This window comes from Podarcis melisellensis, assembly GCF_964234715.1.
Source record: "Podarcis melisellensis genome assembly, chromosome: 9".
Classification (NCBI taxonomy): domain Eukaryota; kingdom Metazoa; phylum Chordata; class Lepidosauria; order Squamata; family Lacertidae; genus Podarcis; species Podarcis melisellensis.
In genome coordinates this window covers 387,106-404,509 of record NC_138541.1, presented here as the reverse complement: position 1 = coordinate 404,509, position 17,404 = coordinate 387,106, and the positions used below count along the sequence as shown (strand labels likewise).

The 17,404-nt window shown below is 56.7% G+C and overlaps 1 protein-coding gene across 1 annotated transcript; it reads right to left on the bottom strand.

Annotated features, from left to right (window-relative positions):
- Positions 1–2,808: 2,808 nt before the first annotated feature.
- Positions 2,809–10,144, bottom strand: CCDC142 (coiled-coil domain containing 142). Its single transcript, XM_081924878.1, has 10 exons — positions 10,011–10,144; positions 8,053–9,477; positions 7,023–7,109; positions 5,677–5,841; positions 5,416–5,573; positions 5,071–5,211; positions 4,702–4,816; positions 4,317–4,494; positions 3,986–4,194; positions 2,809–3,200 (listed from the first exon to the last, which is right to left on the bottom strand). The coding sequence occupies exons 1-10, from the start codon at positions 10,123–10,125 to the stop codon at positions 2,938–2,940; spliced, it is 2,856 nt and encodes a 951-aa protein (XP_081781004.1). The 5' UTR covers positions 10,126–10,144; the 3' UTR covers positions 2,809–2,937.
- Between the last annotated feature and the right edge of the window lie 7,260 nt (positions 10,145–17,404).

Genomic DNA, 17,404 nt, shown 5'->3' with positions numbered 1-17,404 from the left:
GGAGGCGGCAGGCGGCCCGGAGTGCGGCCCCGTCGAGCAGCCCGTCGGCGCGGCGTGGCGTTGCGGGGACTCCTGGCTGGCTGGCTGGCTGGGCTGCGGAGGAGGAAGTGAGCGGGCGGACGGGGCCGGCCTGATGGGACTCGTAGTCCCCGCTCGCCCCGCCCCGGAGGCCGGACCGGCAGAGGCGGCGCCGGGAAGGGGAGCCGCCCCGTCGGCTGCAGGGCTGCGGGAGAGGCGGGGCTGGACGGCGGGGGCTCCGACAACCGAGAAGGCGAGCTTGGCAGGTGACTCTCTCAATGGGGCGCGAAATGGAGCCTCCAGGCTGAGAGGCAGCGGACCTTTCAATGTCAGGGGCAGCAGGAAAAGGCTGCCATAATAATAATAATAATAATAATAATAATAATAATAATAATAATAATAATAATAAATAATAATACCACCCCAGGCATCTGGACAGCTTCCAACAAAATATTAAAATACAGTAATCCATCAAACATTGAAAGCTTCCCTAAAGAGGGCTGCCTTCAGATGTCTTCTAAAAGTCAGATAGTTGTTTATTTCCTTGACATCTGGTGGGAGGGCGTTCCACAGGGTGGGCACCACCACTGAGAAGGCCCTCTGCCTGGTTCCCTGTCACTTGGCTTCTCGCAGGGAGGGAACTGCCAGAAGGCCCTCAGAGCTGGACCTCAGTGTCCGGGCTGAACGATGGGGGTGGAGATGCTCCTTCAGGTGTACTGGACCGAGGTCGTTTAGGGCTTCAAAGGTCAGCACCAACACTTTGAATTGTGCCTGGAGACGTACTGGGAGCCAGTGTAGATTTTTCAAGACCAATGTTATGTGGTCTCGGAGGTCACTCCCAGTCACCAGTCTAGCTGCCGCATTCTGGATTAGCTGTAGTTTCCAGGTCACCTTCAAAGGTAGCCCCATGTAGAGCGCATTGCAGTAGTCCAAGCGGGAGATAACCAGAGCATGCACCACTCTGGCCAGACAGTCTGCAGGCAGGTAAGGTCTCATCCTGCGTACCAGATGGAGCTGGGAGACAGCTGCCCTGGACACAGAATGGACCTGCACCTCTATGGATGGCTGGGAGACCAAAATGACCCCCAGGCTGCGCACCTGGTCCTTCAGGGCCACAGTTACCCCATTCAGGACCAGGGAGTCCCCACACCCGCCCGCCTCCGGCCCCCAAAAACAGTACTTCTGTCTTGTCAGGATTCAGCTGGTCCTGATCCCATTTGGGGTCACTCTAGAGGCAGCTGCACAGCCACTAACGGGGGGCAGGATGCTGGTGGCACCGGCAGACTTTGGGCTCTCCAATTCCAGCAGCGCCAGTGCCGTCACGCTATCCTAAAACTGCCTCCCATGCTGGATGACACAGGAGGCCTCATCCTGCAGCCAGCTCTTCCCTGCTTTCTTCCTCGTCTTTTCAGTTGTATCGAGAGCAGCAGTGAATGCACTTTTCAGGTTTCCTTGAAAATGCCTTGGGCCCCCCTTGCCCAGCATCCCAGTCCCCCCACGTCCAACCAGAAGCCTGTCCCCAGTGTGGCTGCACAACAGGCGTTCAGGGGCTGCCCTCCTGGCTGGTAGCTGTCGGCAGCCGTGCCCCCCTTGGATTTGCCGGATCCTCTGGGGACAATCTTCCTCTGCCCCGGCTGCAACGAAACATCTCTCTCCCCTATCGGTCTCTACAGCCACAGCAGGCGCTGCAACCTTCCTAGCGTTGGACTTCACACCCCCCCGACCCCCTCTTCCATTGTCTCCAGAAACAGAGAGATGCCAGCCAGTTGGTGGCCATCCCGGCATGCTGTGGCAGGGAGTTCCACAGTTTAACTATGTGCTGCTGCGTGAAGTCTCTCCTTTCACCCATGCTGAATCTCCCAATGGCCCATTTGTCTTCTAAAATGCACTACTAAATAGGCAGCTCCCTCCTCCTTTCTACTGGCCCCCTTCATCACCCTCCTGAGACCTCTTTCCACATTGGGCCCCCCCCACTCCAGGTGAGGCCTGGCTAGAGGGAGGGAGCCGCGCTGCCGCTGGGCCACTTTCAACTTGGCAGGGGAGCGAGGGGTGGGGCCTGGCTGCGCTCAGCTTTCATTGCCCTGCGGATGTTGTCAGAACGCACAGATGTTGTGACTTGCCAGGATTTGCTCTCACAATGCAGGCGGGCAGGATTTTACTCCCTGGGAACTCGGAGTTCTCCCGCTTGCTCCTCAGCCCGACTTCTGCGAAGCCAGGGACTTTGCGGCCAAACATCAGCATGCCAAGAAGGCTAAGAAGCTGCTGGGTCGACCGCTGGTCCATCTGAGCTCAGCTCTGCCTGCACTGACTGGCAGCGGCTGCCCAGGGTTTCAGGCAGGTGGTCTTTCCGAGCCCCCTCCCCCCCGTGCAGATGCCATTGGGGGCTGAGCCTGGGGCCGGCTAGAGCCTAGCCCTTCCCCCCCCAGGGGGAGGCGCCTGGAGGCAGAGGAAAGTGGGTCACGCCAGATTCTTACGGATTTATTCCTGAATCAACAGAAGCGCTGAGTGGCTGCAACATCAGGAGTCTTTAATGTGGAAAACAGGTGATCTGAGATATTGCGTCTGCTTCTCCAGCTACCTTGTGACCCTGAGCGCAACGGGGCAGCCTGGGAGCACTGAAGCGCCTTTTGGGATTTCCGGCCCTGCCGCCCAAAAAGCTGCTTTCTCTTCCTGCAGCAGGAGCTTCTCCCATGAGCCAAAATGTCTAGGGCCAGAGTTCCTGCAGGGAAGCAGGCAAGGCCTGGTGGGAGGCAATCGAGGCTCCTTCCCCCCCTGTGCACCAGCCCCCCTGGGGAGAGTGTCATGGCACGGCTGCCACTGTGCAGGGGGCGTGAGGCACATGTGGCCGAAGCCCCAAGGAGTCCGTGGTGCGAGTGGCGGTTCGTCCTTCCCAGGCCGGAGCTGCCCCCCCCGGCCCAGTCAAGGCTCAGAGGTCCTGTTCATGCAGGGCAGGGCGGGGACTTTCCAGCGGCGGCCCCCGTGCAGCCGCAGCGCCAGCCACTCCTGCTGCATGGGGCTGAGGTAGGTCTCGGGGCTGCAGCCGCCCCCTTGCATGCGGCTCAGCAGGTCGCCCGCCTGGCTCTCCAGCACGGCCCTCGCCTGCGTGGGCAGCCCTTCCAGGCTCTCCAGGCTGTTCAGGCTGCCTGGGCCGCCGTCCTGCGTGCGAATCCCGTCGTGGGAGCCTGGGGGGAGGAAGAAGAGCGGCTGAGGAAGGAGCTCCACCTTGGGACCCTCCTTCCCGTCCCACTGAGACATGGCCCTTCTCTGCTGAAACGTCCCAATCCGTGGCTGCTCACCGGCAAGGAAAAAGCCCCTCTGTAGGCTCAGAGGCACTCTTTCCTTCGGAACCTCTCCGTACGCTCCAGGACCGAGTCTCTGCAGCAGTTTAGGACAGAACCCCCTTCCCACCCGGATCTCTTCCCAAGTCCGCCAGTCCTCTGTGGAGGAGATCTGGTCAGAGAGCCACTCTGCAAAGGCCTGGCGGGATCGGAGTGAGCAGAGTCCACTTCCGACAGCAGCCAATGCGAGGCCCAGTCAACGCAGGGCACAGAGGTGGCGGCAGTGGCTTCTGCGGCAGCACGGATGTTGCCCTTTCGGAGCGCTCAAAGTGCCTCGCTTGCGTTCCCCACAACTTCCAAACGACCCTTTCAAACAAGCCAGTCTCCTGTGGGGGCAGCCGAGGCGCCATTTGGCTTCCTGGGTCTCCCTCGGACTCTACAGATGCACCAGTTCTGCTGGCGGCTCAGAGGTAGACTGCCACTGAGCGCAGAGGCTCCATTTCCAGCTTTCATGACCCTGGCCTTGAGAGGCAGAGGCTTCCCCCCAGCCATGGATGGGAGAGGGATGCACCTTCCTTGCCCACAGACCCACTGGGTTGTTGGAAGGGACCCCCAAGGGCCATCTAGAGCACCCCCCTGCGATGCAGGAGTGGCAGAGCCCTCCAGAGCACCCCCACAGGCCCACTCACAGCACTTGTGGAAGGCATCCCAGGTGTGTGAGGGCAAGGAGGTCTTGGGGGGCTGCTGCAGGAGGCAGGCGATGGCGTTGTCCACTTGCTGGAAGACGCGGAGGGAGAGCACCAGCCGCTTGATCTCTGGAGACAGACCATAATCCTCCGACTGCAGCAGCTCACGCACCAGGTCAAAGTCCTGCTTCAGCTGGAGGGCGCCCTGGAGGCTGGGGGGGGGGGGCAGAAGGCAAGGCTGGCTGTCAGAGGGGAGAAAGAGCAGCCCAGCCCAGCCTGCCACCCTCCTGGGGCAAGAGGGCCAGACCCCTCTCCCTCCCGGACGAATGCTCACCTGAACTTGATCTTCTGGGCCAGGATGTGGTCCATCCAGGCTTCCAAGAAGGCCGTCGTCACCTGGCTGAGCGCTGGTCCCTGGGCATCTTGAGGCAGGAGCTGGATGCCCAGCAAGACCTGGCCCAGGACGCTCTGGGCAGCAGCCGAGGCGTATTCGCTGGGGGAGGGCGGCAGCTCTGCAAGGGCAATGGGAGGACTTAAGGGGGGAAGCCCGGCAGGATCAGACCCAAGCAAGGCCTGCTGACTAGGCCAGGAGCTGCTGGGCCCCACAGGGCCAACCAGATGCCCCAGTGGGGAGCCCACAAGCGGAACAAGGGCAGCAGGAGCAGAGCTATGGAGGACTGGTAGCCAGGAGGGCGCTGCTCTGTGCCCTGCAGGCCTACCTGTTCGGAGGGTGAGGCGCCAGTGCTTGCCCAGGGGCATGGTTTGGCTAAAGATCTCCGCCGACATGCGCTTGCAGTCCAAGGAAAACAGCGTCAGCACTTGGTTCGCAAACAGCTGTGCAACAGAGGAGGAAAGGGGCCATGGGGCGGGGTGGAAACAAAGCACCCCATTGCCCCCTGCGCAAGCCCCACTGAGGAGGTTGGAGGGCTGCCAGGGGGCAAGCAGAGGGCCTCTCTAGGGAGCTGGGGAAGGCCCAGCCTGCTGTGTTCCAGGCACCAGAGCTCAAGGCCAGCGTCAAGGTCTGCCAGGATCCCGGAGGCTGCTGGGAGGAGAGTGGGGCAAGGCAGGCTGGGACCCCCGGCACTTACTTGGACACTGGAAGCTGTGGAGTGGATCTGCTGGCTCAGCTCCTGCTCCTGGCCAGAGAGGAGGGGGCTCTGCTGCTTCCTGCCCTCCGGAAAAGCCGTGCTCACCAGGGCGGACATCCTGGTGGCCTCTGCCTTCAGCAGCTGTAGGAAGGATTCAGGAGGCCTTAGAGGAGCTTGTTCTGGCGCAATCCTCTCTCTGCACTGGCCAGGACTTCTCCCTCTTTCTCTGGCCAAGGGAGACACACGCGATGCCCACAGCTGGACTGTGGGCTAAGCGGACGGCTTTGGGGATGGATCCTTGGCTATTTGCTCCCCTCCCCGCCCACCACTCATGGTTCTACTTGCCTGCAAGTCCCCCTGGGTCACAAGGAGGAACTGGTTGAGGGACCAGGAAGCCAAGTACTGGTAGGCCTTGCTCATGACCCAGTAGCAGGAGGAGTGAGCGGTGGCCAGCGAGAGGGACAGCAGCCGCAGGTGGAGGCCAGATGGGACAAGGCTGCCGGCTGCAAGGGGGAAAGGGCGTCAGTGGAGGAGGGAGTCGGGGCCCAGCTGCTGGCCAGGGCAAAGGGACTCCAGCCTGCCCCACAGAGTGCAGCCCCCACTCACCTGTGCTCTCCGTGGGCTGGGAGTCCAGGCACTGCAGGCTGAAGGCCAAGGGCAGGTAGAGGCTCTGCAAGAGCTGAGCCGTCTGGCTGCAGGTCACCTCTGTGCTCTGGGCAGGCTTGGCCAAGCATTTGTCGGTGAGGCTGGAGCCCAGAGCCTGGCAGAAACCTGGGACGGAAAGGGAACAAGGTCAGATGGGGTCACAGGGCAGGCACTCCACAGGGACACGACTGAGGAGCTGCCTCCCAGCTGCCTGCCGTTTCCCTCGCACCCATCACAACGGAAACTGAAGTAATAACTGGCTATGCTTCACCCGTGGCTCCTCTAACTGTACTATTTGGTAGGTTACAGAAATTGTACTAACAGATGATCTGGAATCAATGCAACATCTCTTAAGTACTGCCAGAGCCAGGGCTTTCTCGGCCGCGGCTCCAATCTGGTGGAACGCTCTGTCCCAAGAGACTAGGGCCCTGCGGGACCTGACATCTTTCCACAGGGCCTGCAAGACAGAGCTGTTCCACCAGGCCTTTGGCCAGGGCGCAGCCTGACCCACTCCTCTGGCAATCTGCACAGAATTTTGCTTGATGGTTGCCATTAATTTGATCTTAATTTGATTTTAATTAATTTTAGAATGAATGTTTTTAGAATGTTGAACTATTTTGATTGTTGTTAGCCGCCCTGAGCCCATCTTCGGCTGGGGAGGGCGGGATATAAATAAAATTTTTTATTATTATATTATTATTTGTCAGAATTGAAGGGAGCGCAGATGAGAGCACCACCCGAGAGAGAATGGAAAACTGAAATCTGGGCACGGTACGTGTGATGGAGCATGCGAAGACGGTGAGAGCCAGAGAGGGCAGGCAACCCAATGTCTTCATTGAGAGACGGAGCCCTTTCATAACATACGGGAGGAATAAGATACGGGAGAATGTAAACCCATTTCTGTGTCTTGAAACTTTATATTATGATGTTCAACTTTGTTACGGAAATCAGTTGCTATCTGTTGGGCTCTAGAGATCCCCCTTCTACTCTTATTTCAATTTATTTGATATTTTATAATTTATTAATTTTTGTTGCAAAAAACAAAACAAAACAACAAGAAAACCATCTCTTCTACGATGAAACAGACTTCATCAGAAGGTGGTGAGCTCTCCTTCCTGGGGGGCTTTCATACAGAGGTTGGGTGGCCATCAGTCACCAATGCTTTAATTCAGATTCCTGCATTGCAGGGGGCTGGACTAAATGACCCTCGGGAGCCCCTCCCAACTCTCTATCTCATGCCCAAAGGCCGGCCCTTCACTCAGCCCCTGCCCCGCAGCCCCCACCCCTGCCCACAGTGACTGCCCTACCTTGGTCCCAGTATTGGAGGACATCCCGCGTAAGCAGGTGGAGCGCCAAGGCCTTCAGTTCCTCCGCGCTCTCCTGAGGCACACAGGCTGCTGCAGAGACACAGAGGGAGCGAGAGAGCATGAGCCCCATGGGGACCAGACAGCCTGTCCCCCCCCCCGAGTGGCAGGCAGGGACCCCTAGCCCAATCCCAGGGGGCTGTGGATCCTGAGATGGAATGGGAGTCTCCCAGAGGCCATACCAAGGTGTTTAGGGGGCTGAGAAAAGAAAATCCAAGCGGCCCCTCGCAGGGCATATTCCACCAGACACAGGAAGGAACGGGTCAGGGAAATTTCCCCTTGGGCTGCAGGTGCCCATTTCTCCGCTGACCTCCCAAACTGCAGCCCCAGGTGGGTGTGGGCCTTGCCTGTCCTTTTGGGACTCAGAGGGCACCAGCACCCCGGAAGCAGGAGTGCAGGAGCCCCGCCTGGTCCTCTGCCTCCCCAGCTAAACTGGCAGGGCAGCCCTTTTTGTGGGACAGGGAAATTGCTGGCGAGTCAGACCACACACGGGCAAGACTCCAGCAGTCCGTGAGGGGCACCATCAGGGCCTGGGGAAATTGATGGGAAATGGGTTGTAGGGAAGGCAAAGACCCCTCGGAGGCAGGGAGGGAGGCAGGGGGCTGGAATGCCATCCCGGCAGGGTTCCTTGGCATTGTCTCAACCCCACCGTCAACCAAGAACCTTAGCCTGCACTTAAGAATCTCAGAAGAGCCTTCTGGATGTGGCCAAGGGGGGGGGTCCTATCTAGCCCAGTATCCTGCCCCCTCCAGTGGTCAGCCAGATACCCACAACAGGAGCTGAGTGGCAAGAGTCCTCTCCCCTCCTGTGGTTTTCAGAAACTGGTATTCAAAATGCTGCTGCCTCCGACTGTGGGGGCACAACACAATCGTCTTGGCAAGTAGCCACTGAGAGCCCTCTCCTCCTTCTAAAGACATCCAAATCAGCAGCCCACCCTGCCTTCTGTGGCAGGGAGTTCCACAGTTTGACTTACCCTGTGCCAGACCACGGCTCAGCCGCTGGGCCAAAGCAGCCGCTGCCCCTGGTTGGAAGTGCGCCAGGGGCGGGTGGAGCTCCAGCTGGTGGGCCAAGGAAGAGGCAGCCGCTCTCCACATCAGCGGGCAGTACTGGGCATAGAGCGCTGCAGCCGCCTCTGTGAAGGAGGTGTCCAGCCATCGCACAGACTTCCAGCTGGGCAGCGAGGCAGAGTCCGGCCCCTGAGGCAGGTCAGTCGGCTCCAAGCGTTCGAGGGGCTTCTCCTGCTTGGGCCGGTTCAGGACGTGATGCCACAGGCTGTCCGTGGAAGCCACCAGCTCCCCCAGGACAACAAGGAGGCCCTCTTCCTCCTCGTGGCACAAGGCCTGCAGCTCCACCGAGAGGCTGGGAAGACCCTCGCCTGCCGGAGAGGCCTGGGAGGCCCTTTCCAGGAGCCCAGGCTTGGCGTCACCACCCCAAGGCGCAGGCTCCAGGACCCCCCCTCGGAGGAGCAGCGGGTGCAGCCTCTGGGCGGCCTGCTTGCCCCTCTCTGCTGCCAGGATGCCCAAGACCCTCTCCAGGGGGAAGGCTGGGGAACTGCAGGCTGTTCTCTGCAGGCCACGCTTCCTGGCCTGCTGCTCCAGGAAGGCCTGCTGCAGCGCCTGGTCGTTCACCACCTGGTTGTAGATCTCCAGCCCCTGGAACAAGTCGGAGAGCGGGGCAGCAGGCACGGGAAGGGCGTGGGCCAGGCTGCGCAGCAAGGCCTCGATGTGGCGTTCCAGGAGGCAGACGGCGTGCAGGGCCAGCAAGCAGAGGGACCGCCTCATGTGCTGGACCACCTCGTGCCGCTGCAGCAGCATGTGCCGCAGCCAGGGGTCGCTGCGGATGCGCCGCTGCAGCCCCTCCCAGTGTGTGGCGTGGGTGCGCATCTCCTCGCACAGCCCCCGCAGCTGGCGGCCCCAGGTGGCGTCCGGCTGGCCGGCCAGCGGCAGCAGGGGTGGCAGGCGGCGCTCGGCGGCCATCAGGTGCTGCACGAAGCCCGAAGCCGCCTTGAGGCGGCGGCTGAAGTGGCGGGAGAGGCGGAGGTGGTGGCGGTGCTGCAGCAGAGCGTGGAGAGTGGCGCAGTGGCGAGCCACGCTGCTCCGGGCCGCGTGGTAAGTGAAGGCGCCCCGGGCCGTGTCCGGGAGGGCTGGGCGCACGTGGGCCTGGAAGGTCTCCGTGCGGGGGTTCTCCATCACGCCCAGGCAGCGGCTGAGCCCCAGGAAGCTGCGCTCCACCTGGGCCAGGCGGGCCAGGCCTCCGGGAGAGTCCTCCTCCTCGCTGTCGTAAGCGCTCTCGCTGGGGCGCGGGGGCAGCAGGCGCCACAGGCTGGGGTTGACGCAGTGGCGCAGGAGAGCCTCCGCCTTCTGGAAGGACTTGGCCAGCGGCGTCAGCGATCTGGAGCCTGCAAAGAAACAGGAGACTGATGCCAACCCTTTGCGGCGGGGCTGCTTCAGCAGGCTGGCATCACCTGGGCAGCCACAGCCATGCCCTTCCCCTCCGTCCTGCCAAGGTCTGCCAGGAGGTCAGTCACCTCTGCTGCCCCTGCTGGGACCTGGTCTGCCTGCAGCAGGCGGCTAATTCCGAGGATTAAGTTGGCCTGCCTGGAGCAGCCGAGCAGCAGCAGGAAGAAAGGGCAAATGCAATTAAGGGATCTCCCAGAAGCGGGGGGGGGGGGGCAGCAGCGCAGGAGGGAGGCAGCTGGTTCCTCCCCACCCCACCCACCCCCCGCTTTCCAGAAGGGCTTCTGTGACAAGGACATTCCAGTGCAAAACTACCAGTCACTTTTCTTGCAGTCAAGCGAGGGTGGGAAGCACACCTGGGAGCGCTCCAGTCCTCCTGAACAGAGCTTCCTTTGGGCACCATCTCAGCTATGTGCAGTGGGCAGAGCAGGAAACAACTGGAAGCCTCTGGCAGGAACCAGAGGCCCCTACCTACCTGTGTCAGCTGCCTCCAGGTGTTCCCCTCCATCAGCTGGCAAGATCTTCCTGGGCCCCACCAGGGAGCTGAGAGGTGGCAAGATGCCCCCCGAGGCCTGCGATACACGGGACATGAGGAGCAGGAAGATGGTGTTCAAGCCCACAGCCTCGGCCTCAATCACCTGTGGAAAGACAGAAGGGTCAGCACTGCACCCTGATCCCCCCCCAACTTTGGGCAATGTCTCTGGAAACCTTGCATGCTTCCTAGGACCAGAATCTGGGACCAGCCACGCTGGGTGAGTCTGAGGACCCGTGGCCAGGAGCAGCTAGAGAGGGGCCTTTTCAGAACAGGGGCGTTTCACTGGCTTCCATTTGCTTCCAGACTTTGGCTCTGGGAATCTTCCAGAGTGTGTGCAGCCCTTAAGAGCTCAGCCACAGGATCAGGCCAAAGGGTGCCCATCTCGTGCAGCAAGCTGCTCTCAAAGTGGCAAGACGGAGGCTCCTTCCTGCCTGCCTCCCACAGCATAGGCAGAGCCTGGCCATTGTGGCTGGCGGCCACTGACAGCTTTATCCTCGGCTACCAAAATGGGTAGCTAGCACTAAATCTTGCTGTTGCGAATTCCATAGTTTTAACTGAAGGCAGATGTCCTTAAGAGTCCTTTGGAAGCAATTCCACTTAATGGGATCTTGAAGAGCTTGAGTGTTCATTTTGCGCCTTGGCTTCCTTCCTTGAAGCCTGCGTTGAGGTATAATCTCGATAGCCACCGTCACTTGCCTACAAGCACTCCAACTGAAGAACAGCCTCAGGACGAAAGGGAGAAACGTGCTAAGAGGAAGGCATGTTTGGCAAACCCTCACCGTGATCAACTCCCGCCCAGAAACCAATGTCCCCACTGTGGAAGGACACGTGGATCCAGACTTGGCCTCTACAGTCACTTACGGACTCACTGTTAAGACCCTGTTCATGGAAGACAATCTTACTCGGCTACGAGGAATCGCAGGAGGAGAAGAAGAAGAAGAGTTTTAACTCTGGACAATGTGGAGAAGTCTGTACTGAACCTTCCAACATTCAGTTTCTTTCGCTGGCCCTCCTTTCTAGTACGATGAAAGAGAAACTTCTCCTATCCGCTTTCTCCAAAATGTGCATAATTTTATACACCTTTATCATGTATTCGTTTGCAAAATGCCGCAACCTTTATTCAGTGAAATCGCTCCACCCCCTTGATCATTTGGGTTGCATTTTTCTGAAACTTTCCCAGCTTGAGAGCAGCCTTTTGGAGGTGAGGCGACCAGAACAGTACACAGGTTGCACAACTGATTTGTATAAATGACATTACAGTATTGGCAGCTTTATTTGCAATCCCTTTCCTAATGATGCCCAGCATGGAATTTGCCCTTTGCACGGTTGCCACACGCTGGCTCAACATCTTCCCTGTGCTGCCCACTGTAACCTCAAGGACCCAGCCAGTCGCCACCACTTCAGACCCGACAAGCACATCTGTGAAACTGGGATGTTAAAGCCTCACTGGATTAGTGACCTGGCCGTAGTCCTTGCTATTTTATCATTTGCTCTGTTCCTATACAGTGGTACCTTGGTTCTCAAACTTAATCCGTTCCAGAAGTCCATTCCAAAACCAAAGCGTTCCAAAACCAGGGTGTGCTTTCCCATAGAAAGTAATGCAAAATGGATTAATCCGCTCCAGACTTTTAAAAACAACCCCTAAAGCAGCAATTTGTCATGAATTTTACTCTCTAATGAGACCATTGATCCATAAAATGAAGGCAATAATCAATGTACTGTACTATAAAATGAATAAGACAGTATTGCAGATGATAAAAATAAAAATTATTTTTTCCCCGTACTTGCACTGATGATAGTCATTGTTTGGATGGGGGGCTTTTATCCATTTCCGCCGTCACACAATCAATCAATCAATCAATCAATAGCTGAACTGGCTTCCACATAGTCACAAAAACAAATTAACTGAAAAAGCCTCAAAAACAAAAACACAAAATGAATAGCAAAAACAAAAGTGCCAAATACAGTGGTACCTTGGTTCTCAAACTTAATCCGTTCCAGAAGTCTGTTTGATTTCTGAAATGTTTGGAAACCAAGGCATGGCTTCTGATTGGTGCAGGCACCCGGGAACAGTAGCCAACAGCTGCATCGGACGTTTGGCTTCTGAAAAACATTCAAAAACCAGAACACTTACTTCCAGGTTTTCGGTGTTTGGGAACCAAGACATTTGAGAACCAAGGTACCACTGTAGCTGTCTCAATCTGCCTGTGAAATATATATAAAAAAATTATAAATAGTCCAGTAGCACCTTAGAGACCAACTAAGTTAGGGATGCGGGTGGCGCTGTGGGTAAAACCTCAGCGCCTAGGACTTGCCGATCGCATGGTCGGCGGTTCGAATCCCCGTGGCGGGGTGAGCTCCCGTCTTTCGGTCCCAGCTCCTGCCCACCTAGCAGTTTGAAAGCACCCTTAAGTGCAAGTAGATAAATAGGGACCGCTTTCTAGCGGGAAGGTAAGCGGCATTTCCGTGTGCTGCGCTGGTGCCGGCTCGCCAGAGCAGCTTCGTCCCGCTGGCCACGTGACCCGGAAGTGTCTCCGGACAGCGCTGACCCCCGGCCTCTTAAGTGAGATGGGCGCGCAACCCTAGAGTCGGACACGACTGGCCCGTACGGGCAGGGAAACCTTTACCTTTAAGTTTGTTCTTGGTATAAGATTTCGTGTGCATGTACACTTCTTCAGATACATGGAAACAGAAGTGAAACATTAGAGCCTGTGCAATTTCACTGATAGTTTACATTGCTGGTTTGTTGTACGCCACTTTCATTTCTTTAAGCAGTCTACTTGAACTTGAAATAAATGACAAACCAGGCATATTTTTTAAAGACAACTTGATGCCGAGCCTCCTGGAATAGTGGCCTTGGGGGTGGGTAGAAATCCCCCCTTTGTCCCCAAGACTGCCTGCTTGGGCCCTCGCAAGTGGCTGCCCAGGCTTCCCTCTGCTCCATGCCCAGCAGAAAAGGACCTCAGAAGAGCCTGCAGGATGAGGCCAAAGGGGTCCAGCCTCCTGTTCTGGGTTCCAGGTGCCCCTTTGGGGAAACCCGCGCGCAGGATCCGAGCCCAAGAAAGAGCAGCCCTCTCCATTCCTGTGCTTCCCTGCCACAGGGATCCAGAAGCCTCGCTGCCTGCACTGTACTTGTCCTCTCCTCTTTCTGTTTTTAAATTAATTTTCCATGACTAAAACCCAACAAAATCCACATTTTGTCAATCTCTAATTACAATTCACATTGCAATATGTTGTTGTTTAGTCGTTTAGCCGTGTTCGCCTCTTTGTGCCCCCCTGGACCAGAGCCCGCCAGGCACTTCTGTCCTCCACTGCCTCCCGCAGTTTGGTCAAACTCATGCTGGTAGCTTTGAGAACACTGTCCCACCATCTCGTCCTCTGTCGTCCCCTTCTCCTTGTGCCCTCCATCTTTCCCAACATCAGGGTCTTCTCCAGGGAGTCTTCTCTTCTCATGAGGTGGCCAAAGTCTTGGAGCCTCAGCTTCAGGATCTGTCCTTCCAGTGAGCACTCAGGGCTGATTTCCTGAAGAATGGATACATGTGATCTTCTTGCAGTCCATGGGACTCTCAAGAGTCTCCTCCAGCACCAGAATTCAAAAGCATCCATTCTTCGGCGATCAGCCTTCTTTATGGTCCAGCTCTCACTTCCATACATCACTACTGGGAAAACCATAGCTTTTACTATACGGACCTTTGTTGGCAAGGTGATATCTCTGTTTTTTAAGATGCTGTCTAGGCCTGTCATTGCCCTTCTCCCAGGAAGCAGGCGTCTTTTGATTTCATGACTGCTGTCACCATCTGCAGTGATCATGGAGCCCAAGAAAGTAAAATCTCTCACTGCCTCCATTTCTTCCCCTTCTATTTGCCAGGAGGTGATGGGACCAGTGGCCATGATCTTCGTTTTTGTGATGTTGAGCTTCAGACCATATTTTGCGCTCTCCTCTTTCACCCTCATTAAAAGATTATTTTTTATCTTCTATTTTGGAAATGTACGTTCAGTGTTTTTTCCCCCTTTAATTTTTTTGGGGGCCCCCCAAAATTAAAGGGAGGGCCTAAGCCAATAAAGCCAATTACGCCTTGTCCTGCCCTCTTCCCAAGCCATCTCGCTTGGCGGCTCCTGCTGCCTCCTGTGGCGGGGAGTTCCGCAGGTTAACCCCGCGCTGCCCTGATGCCGCCGCCCCCCTCGCGCCCGCTTCTCTCCTCCAGAGGAGGCTCCGCCCCGCGCCAGGTCCGCGCAGGCCCAGAGGAGCGCGAGGACCCGTGACACGCAAGTTTGCGTTCACACGTGCAAGCCAGCCCAACGCGCGAGGCCGGCTCTCGTCGTCGCCCCGGCCCCCTGCCCGCCCCCACGGCCCTCTCCGCTCCCTACCGGCCTGCCTCCCTCCGAGAAGCCGCCTCGCTCGCCGCCGTTGGAGCCGCTGCCTCGGCGCCGGGCAACCCAGCGGCCCTGAGGGAACCGAGCGGCGGGCCAATGGGAGCGCGCCCAGGAGTCACGTGGAAGGGGAACCGTTCGCCCCCGAGCCCTGCCGTTCCTCAAGGCGCCTGCAGGTGGCGCAGCGCGAAAGGGAGGCCTGGTCCACCCAAGGAGCGGGCGGGGGGGGGCGAGAAGGAACGGACTGTACCATGGAAGGCGGGGGGGCACAGCGATGCCCAGAAGATGCTGCGAGTCCTAAGAAGATGCTTCTTTTCCCCCATGCTTTCCGGGGGGGGGAGCATGTAGAGGCAGCAGAGTGTGGAGCAGCAGCGAAGAGGCCCGGGTTCAAAAAACTCTGAGCCTCCCTTAGGCTTGCCTACCTCACAGGGTTGTTGTGAGCAGGGCGGGATTTAGGCATAGCTGTCAACTTTTCCCTTTTCTCGCAAGGAATCCTATTCGGAATAAAGGAATTTCCCTTTAAAAAAGGGAACCGTTGACAGCTGTGGACAGCTCCTGAAGGTAACAGGGCCCTTTCTATGTCCAGCTGTCCTTCATCAACAACAAATTGTGGCAGTTTTTTGTGTTGAATAGATGCTCTATGGTAATTGATGGACCTCATAGGTATCGCAAGCCATTTGCACATGTTGCCCTGCAAGCAGTCCAGGCAGAACGTTGTTATCATTTAGTCGTGTCCGCCTCTTTGTGCCCCCCTGGACCAGAGCACGCCAGGCCCTCCTGTCTTCCACTGCCTCCCGCAGCTTGGTCAAACTCAGGCTGGTAGCTTCGAGAACCATCTTGTCCTCTGTCGCCCCCTTCTCCTTGTGCCCTCCATCTTTCCCAGCATCAGGGTCTTTTCCAGGGAGTCTTCTCTTCTCATGAGGTGGCCAAAGCATTGGAGCCTCAGCTTCAGGATCTGTCCTTCCAGTGAGCACTCAGGGCTGATTTCCTTCAGAATGGAGAGGTTGGATCTTCTTGCAGTCCATGGGACTCTCCAGAGTCTCCTCCAGCACCAGAATTCAAAAGCGATCAGCCTTCTTGATGGTCCAGCTCTCACTTCCATACATCACTACTGGGGAAACCATAGCTTTAACTATATGGACCTTATGCAGAATGTCGGCACCCTATATATAGAAAGGAGCAAACCGGTGATATTTTAGGGAGCAGGCTAGCAGGTGGGGCCCATGACTTACATCACAGGAGCCCCAAGAGAGTGAGGCTCTAAGCTATAGCTTGTTTAGCTTATATGTAATTCTGGTACATATAACGGCAGACCAGGACTGGGCCCAAGGAGAGTGGCCAGGAAGGGCACAGCTAGGGCTTAGGGACCTGGATGCTGATCCTGACACCCTCACTATGGAGAGCCATAGTGCTGCTTGCCTTCTCAATCCAGCCCGCAGATGGTCCGGGAATCAGCCTGTTTTTACATGAGTAGAATGTCTGCTTTTATTTAAAATGCATCTCTGAATTATTTGTGGGGCATAGGAATTCATTCTTTTTTTCTTTTTCTTTTTCCTTCAAAATATAGTCTGGCCTTGTAAATCAAGAAAATCTTTAAGAAAAGTACATTTTTTTAAAATATATAGTCTGGCCCACCACATGGTCTGAGGGACGGTGGACCGGCCCCCTGCTGAAAAAGGTTGCTGAGCCCTGTCTTAAGGGGTATCTGTGTGAGCCTGTGACCTGCATTCAGGAACTGAGTGTTTACCATCACAAAGGAATTGCCAGGCTGCCCAAATAATGTAATCAGTGATCATTCTCAGGTACCCTGCCAGGCAGGTTTTCTGCTGTAGACTGCCTCTTCTGTGCTGTATGTATGATGTATGGGGGGGTGGTCTTGGGCTGCAGGGTGGCAATTTAAAAAGTCTATATAAGGCCTTGCACACCATTGTTCTGGGTCCCTCCTGCGTGTGGGGAGTGAGGACCCTGTTGCAACAGATAAATAAAGATCAGGCTTACAAGCTGTTTTGCTTCTCAATATTCTCTGGTTGGCCTCTGTTATTTTCTCCTGCCGATAGAGAACCCACAAAAGGACTCTATATGGGCTCTTGGATACCCCATAAAGGAAAAAGAGCAGTTTTATCTCATAACAGGGTTAAGTCAGGACCCGACCTGCCCTGCCTGCCTTGCGTGTCTCTGCTTCTAACCCTCTCGTTTTACGCCTCTTTCCTTCACAAAGTGCATAATCCTCATTAACCACCAAATCCCCAGAAAGGCAGCCCCAGCCGTGACTGAAGCACAGTGCTCCAACCAGGGACGTGAGCTCCCACAGAAAAGCCCAGGGTTCCCCCCAAAACCGGCCAGTTACCTCCAACCAGCCTTGGTACCCTTTGGGCCCGGAGGGGCTCCGCCACCCCCTTTGCTTTGCTGGGGGTCCGTGATTCTGCACTTGGGGTGCAAATCCTAGCAAGCGCAGCACCAGCACCCCACCTTTAATAATGCTTAAAGGTACCAGAGAGCCCCTGATTCCCCCCCCCTGCCCTGTGCCTCTCTGGCTCACCTGCCTCTGCCAGCCTTTCCCTCTGTCCTTAGAACCATAGTGCTGGAAGAGACCCAAAGGCTCATCTAGACCAACCCCCTGCAACGCAGGAAACGCAGCCCACCATAATAATAATCATCATCATCATAATTTTATTATTGACACCATGCCCATCTGACTGGGTCGCCCCAGCCGCTCTGTGCAGCTTCCAACATGGTAAAAACACAGCAAACATTAAAAGCTTCCCTACGCAGGGCTGCCGTCAAATGCCTTTGGAAAGTTGTGTGGTTCTTTTATCCGTTTGACATCTGAGCTGCATGTGTTGCCGGGGTTTCCGTTTATGCGCAGCCCAGATTGCCATCGCTAGGCACAGAGGCTAGGCTTGGGACCTGATCCCGCCCTTCTCTTTACCGCAACACGTTCCCTTCCATCTGTGCGATCACAC

Bases quoted from the DNA above. Each gene is read 5' to 3' on its own strand.
- CCDC142 (XM_081924878.1), bottom strand. From the start codon at position 10,125: ATGTCCCGTGTATCGCAGGCCTCGGGGGGCATCTTGCCACCTCTCAGC. The intron at 7,110-8,052 runs GTAAGTCAAACT...TCTCTGCAGCAG, and splicing joins GAGCCGTGGTCTGGCACAGG to CCTGTGTGCCTCAGGAGAGC. The intron at 5,574-5,676 runs GTGAGTGGGGGC...TCCCCCTTGCAG, and splicing joins CCAGCCCACGGAGAGCACAG to CCGGCAGCCTTGTCCCATCT.